Source organism: Euphorbia lathyris, chromosome 4 (genome assembly GCF_963576675.1).
Source record: "Euphorbia lathyris chromosome 4, ddEupLath1.1, whole genome shotgun sequence".
NCBI lineage: Eukaryota > Viridiplantae > Streptophyta > Magnoliopsida > Malpighiales > Euphorbiaceae > Euphorbia > Euphorbia lathyris.
Window position 1 is genome coordinate 17959114 of NC_088913.1, and position 5231 is coordinate 17964344.

General features: G+C 35.2%; 1 protein-coding gene across 4 annotated transcripts; it reads right to left on the reverse strand.

The window, feature by feature from the left end:
- Window positions 1-295: 295 nt before the first annotated feature.
- On the reverse strand, window positions 296-5231 carry LOC136227432 (telomere repeat-binding factor 1). Of its 4 annotated transcripts, none has more exons than XM_066016095.1 (7): window positions 5075-5231; window positions 4417-4615; window positions 4030-4247; window positions 3560-3644; window positions 3321-3404; window positions 1985-2332; window positions 296-764 (listed from the first exon to the last, which is right to left on the reverse strand). In XM_066016095.1, the coding sequence occupies exons 2-7, from the start codon at window positions 4564-4566 to the stop codon at window positions 750-752; spliced, it is 900 nt and encodes a 299-aa protein (XP_065872167.1). In that variant the 5' UTR covers window positions 4567-4615; window positions 5075-5231; the 3' UTR covers window positions 296-749. The 4 variants fall into 4 exon arrangements, with proteins under 4 accessions (XP_065872167.1, XP_065872168.1, XP_065872165.1 ...); XM_066016093.1 differs by lacking the exons at window positions 296-764; window positions 5075-5231 and adding exons at window positions 785-1623; window positions 4896-5046; XM_066016092.1 differs by lacking the exon at window positions 296-764 and adding an exon at window positions 786-1623.

Here is a 5231-nt window from a genome sequence, read left to right on the forward strand (position 1 = left end):
CCTATTAGTTGGATAAAATTAGAGATTTGAACCACTTTAGAAGTTTTGACTAATCAAATCTCCAAATCTCTAATACTGGTGTTTGGTAAGAGAAATTTGAAAGAGCTTATTGAGTCCAAAAAACTAATTTTGAAAAAATTGATTTTAGAAGCTTTTTTTATTTGCTTATTGCTCCATCTATTTTGAAAGACATTTTTACCCCTAATTACTACCCTTTAACCTCAAATAAAAACTTTATCATGTCCTTATTTATCATTTTACACAAACAGCTATTAACAAAATCATCAAATATGAATTAACAAATTATAACACATCCTATAGTTTGATTAAAAGGTCTTTTTGCAAAATGTAATTTACTCCAGGCACATGTTTCTTCATGTGAACACAAGCTACATTGTCTAGGCTTAATCAAGCTTATGTGCATGAAAATCAAAACAAATTACAAAAAAAGATTAAATAAAAGACTGTCTAAAAAAGGACTACAAAATACTACAAACAAACATTCCAACGGATTCCAACTGCTCCAGTTTCTTTCTGCATTCTAACTTAACTACCATCAGAAAGAAAAGCTAATCTATGCATTTGAAGCTGTTTACAAGGAAAACCTGCCTATGCAATTGGAATCTACTTTTCCATCAGGATCCACAGATAAATACAGTGTGTACCCTACAAGGCCTTTCATATTTACAAGCATGCATTGTCAGCATCTGATGAATATCGATCTTCGCCTTCCGCATATCATATCTCTATCAAACACGGATCATCTGAACATATTTGCAAAGACCTTAACTTATGATCGCAAAGTGGTAAAGTTTTGAAGTAAAGCAATGAAAAAAGGAGAAGAAACATTTCATATTCCTAGGTACAAGATAGCCATTAGAAATACTATGTCAAAGTTTAAGTAGTATTAATAAGATTTGCCTGCATCATTTCTAGTTTAAGAGATTAAATTATGTCAAGCAAGCGTGTTTCTGAGAGATCTACAAGAACAAGGTTTCTCAAAATTCTCCTCCCAATTTTGATTTCACGAGCATGTTGGCCATGGTCAAGTCACACAGCTAATTTCCTTTCAAATAAACACATTCGTTGCACGGGAACTTTGATTTTAAAGCGTATCACATTACATAAATGTTTCGGAAATGGCACTTTCGGGAACTTCTGTGCGAAAAGTTTAGGGTCACATTTCTGAACAACAACAACAACAACAACAAAGCCTTAGTCCCGAAATGATTCGGGGTCGGCTAACATGAACCATCATATAAAACCGTGAAAATCAAGTCGTGTCAGCGACACAGATTCGCTCCCTCCACTCCGTCCTATCCACTACCATATTTTCCTCAATTCCCAATAAACTCATATCACTCTCGATCACCCTCCTCCAAGTTTGCTTAGGTCTTCCCCTACCCCTCACCACTACATCCCTTTGCCACTCTTCGGTTCTCCTAACCGGCGCATCAAGCGCTCTACGTCTCACATGGCCAAACCACCTTAGTCGGTTTTCTCTCATTTTATTCTCAATAGATGTAACCCCTACTTTTGTCCTAATTATTTCATTACGCACCCGGTCCTTTCTCGTGTGACCACACATCCATCTCAACATACGCATCTCCGCCACCGACATTTCTGAAATTAAAAAAAAATTGAAACTCAATTTTTAGAATTTGGAAACTCGTTTCTTAGGATGTTGAGTCAATCCCTAATCTTTTCTAGGTCATCTTCTACAAGCTTCCGAAATGAAAAAACCTCTATTTCCCCCCAATTAGGTGACTTGTATGTATTTCTTTTAATTCTATAATATAAAATTTATTAAACATACCTCTTTATAATTTAAAAAAAAAAATAGATATACCTTTATATTTTTATTATTCACATGTCTCCCATGTTTTTGTTTCCTATATTCTTTTACAAATATGATTTCTCGGTGTCCCTTTCCATGTAAATAGACACATACCATCACGAAAAAGATGCAGGAAAGGGTTTTTACCATTTTGGGAGGAGCCCTTCCTTTCATTGTCTTCACAGTTGCTTCAGCAAATGCTTGTGCTGCTTCTGCATCAGCTTCAGCAGCTTCTGCATCTCTTGCAGCCTCTTCTGCTTCTGCTATAGCAGCTTCTGCTTCTGCAACTGCTTGAGCAGCTGCTGCTGCAGCTTCTTGTGCAGTCATAGTTCTCATCTTGGCAATCTCCAAATCAATCTGAGACTTTGTCAGCATATTGGAATCATCCCTCTCAAGTTTCGGAGTTATCCTCTGTTTTCCCTCCAACAATAACATGGAAGAAGTTCTTCTCTTATCACCAATTGTTAAAGGTGCCATCCTATACCTGCGCTTAACCTTCAAGAATAACAGGAGGAATTGGTACTCCGAAATAAATATACAATTACTAGCTATTGAAGAAAGCAAGATATAAAAAATTCAACCAATGATCATGTAAAAAAAATTCAGGTGTAGATGAACATGACAAGACCACTTCGTTTGGGGAAAAAAAAGCATCCAAAGCAAATCCTCAAACCCAGTGTTGGGCTTTGCAGGCTAGATTCATAGTCAATGGGTTACACCAGAAACAGAAGCACTAAGAGCACAACCAGCCTTTTGAAGACCAAATCTAAATTATAGCACTTAGGACAAACAAACTTGATGTTTGACAATGTTTGGGAGCTATTCAACATCAAAATAATGTGATTACAAATAATTAATATCTTAATCCAAGTCTCAAAAACATCATTTAACTTTAGAGGATAAGATCCTTTCCAGTATTTAATATAGGATTTATATGTTTAATTGTTTTCAGTTTTCAGTTTTCCTAAGTAATTTTAGTTCTACGGTTTTTCTCTAAACCTATTGCTGTTCCAACCCACTACATTCTAGCCTACCTTTTGAGTTCGCATTCCCCTAAACTCTTCCACTGCATCAAACAGCCAATAAAAACACAGTCGCAGACAGGGATAAATAAATAAGATTTTCTTTTTGCATCCTTATCTGGAAAGTCTAGAAACAAATTTTGATGAAAAAACAATCTACAGCTTAAGCAAAACCCACAATTTATCACAGCATGCCATACTACTTACAGAAAAATTTAATCATGGGTGGACCCACTTGTTTATAATCACAGAATAACATAATCAAGTCACCAACTGCATCTTTTAGCTCTCTCAACAATCCACACCCAAATAAAATAACTCAAGTTAATATAGTATCAATAAAACTGGAAAATAGATAATCCAAGAATCACATAGTCTTTTTAGTTATTGGTACACGCATAGCATAAAGTGAGCATGACACAAATTTACAACCATAGCTCCAGGGTAAAGATCATAAATACCTTAATAAGCTTGCCATTTGATGTCAGATACTTCAATTTTGCTGACAAGATTCTCTTAAAGTCGTGAGGTGGCCAATATTGTTCCTACAGAATAAGCTGAGAAAGTCAGCCAGTAGAAAAAGCTAATTTCAGACATAAAGATATAAAGAAATGATGTAATTTCTGCAGATAAATAGCATAAACAAAATGGGGAAAAAGGCAACAAAAATAAGATCTACATAATACAAATAGAAGACTACCTCTATGTATGAAGCAATGGTTGTCTTATTCGTACCACCGGGCTCCTTCAAGCTAGTTATAGCTTCCATTATAAGATTATCTAGCCTACAAGGTCAAGAAAATAGATCTTATAGCACACTGATAAAGTATGCTTGGGCATAACAAAACCTATCATATACTGCATGGCTAAATAGTTAAGGGAGATATACGTGTGATAATTCTTATTTAGGGCCTGAAGCGTTACACAAGATCCACAGAACATCTTCTCTGGAAATTGTAAGCTCTGGTTTTTCTTGCAGAAGTGCAAAAGAACCAAAGTGCTGACAGATATCTGATATATAATACCATGACTTCTTGTATACGATTATCAATAATATGATTAAAATCCAAATGTTTGGTACTGATTAGGGTCAATATCATAGTTAAACTGAGAAATTATATTAACATATCAATTAAGACATGCAATATTGAGTATACAAACTTGCCTAACCTTACAGTACTTCTCTTTGGACCAGCTGTCTGAATCAGAGGATTAGCAACCACAATAGACTTCGAATCTGAAAAATCCTCATCACTGTGAACAGCAGCATTGGAAACCACAGGGGTTTCTTCATGTCTAGGGACATGATGTACCCTTTTAATAGCTAATTTTGACTTATCACGGGAAGCCCATCCATTTGCCATAACACTCATATTTCTCCATTTATCCTAACCAAATAAAGAAGAATCCACATTAACCATTGAATCATGAGAAAGATTTTAAGCTGAAATCAGAAAATTTGAATCGGTATAAAGTACCTAAACAAGCGAAGTAATACTGAATTCATTCTAGGAAAAACAGATATTCATCCTAATAAGAATGCACCAGAGAGCCAACCTTAAGATCCACATTTGATCTCAAATACAAGACACCACTAAATTCAGGATCTTTAAGTATTGTTCGCCATTTGCCAGCCCCATGTTTAACAACTCCAGCTTTCAGAGCTGCTTCTTCTTCTGCTGTCCATTTCTGTTTAGGTGCACCCATGACAAGTACCACAGAAGAATCCCTCCAAATGTATCCAACTTGCAGGAACCTTGAGCATCAAGAAACACAACACTCAAAACTTCAAACGTTGAGACGCCATTACATGATATAACCACAAACCCAGAAGAACAAATTATTCTACATATTAAACGAATTTCTTCGAAATTAATTATCAATACCAGTAGCAGATTACTCGTAAATGACAATAAATCAGCAAAAATACGTAACCAAAGCATGAATTACTATTTTTAATTCATATAACATGACGTCCTATTATAAAAAATGGGAAAATTAACATAATTTGAGGTAAACAAAAAACAAACCCTAACCAACAAAAAAGGAGAATTCCGAATCTGGCAACGAGAATCAGCTCAGACAAACCAAATTGCGAAGAGAATTTCCGATTTAAATATTACAAACCCTATCAAACGGGTGTTTTGCTAATATCAACCACAAAAACTGCAAAAAAAATCAGATGAGCAATTCACAGATTTGAGAGAAAATTTACCAGATAGATTATTTAATTACGCAACGAAGCAGAGAGCGGTCCAAGTTTTCTTCATGACAATTAAGTTTACTTTCAAGATTTGAGATTCAAACGGAGAGGATCAAGGAGAAATTTGCCTGACCAAGAGAACAGAAATAAGTTAGGGCATTTTCTAAAA

Excerpts from the sequence above, each read along its gene's own strand:
- LOC136227432 (XM_066016093.1), bottom strand. The coding sequence starts at position 4,566 with ATGGGTGCACCTAAACAGAAATGGACAGCAGAAGAAGAAGCAGCTCTG. Across the intron at positions 4,248-4,416 it reads GATCAAATGTGGATCTTAAG|GATAAATGGAGAAATATGAG; the intron begins GTTGGCTCTCTG and ends TTATTTGGTTAG. Across the intron at positions 3,645-4,029 it reads CCAAAGAGAAGTACTGTAAG|GCTAGATAATCTTATAATGG; the intron begins GTTAGGCAAGTT and ends TTGACCTTGTAG.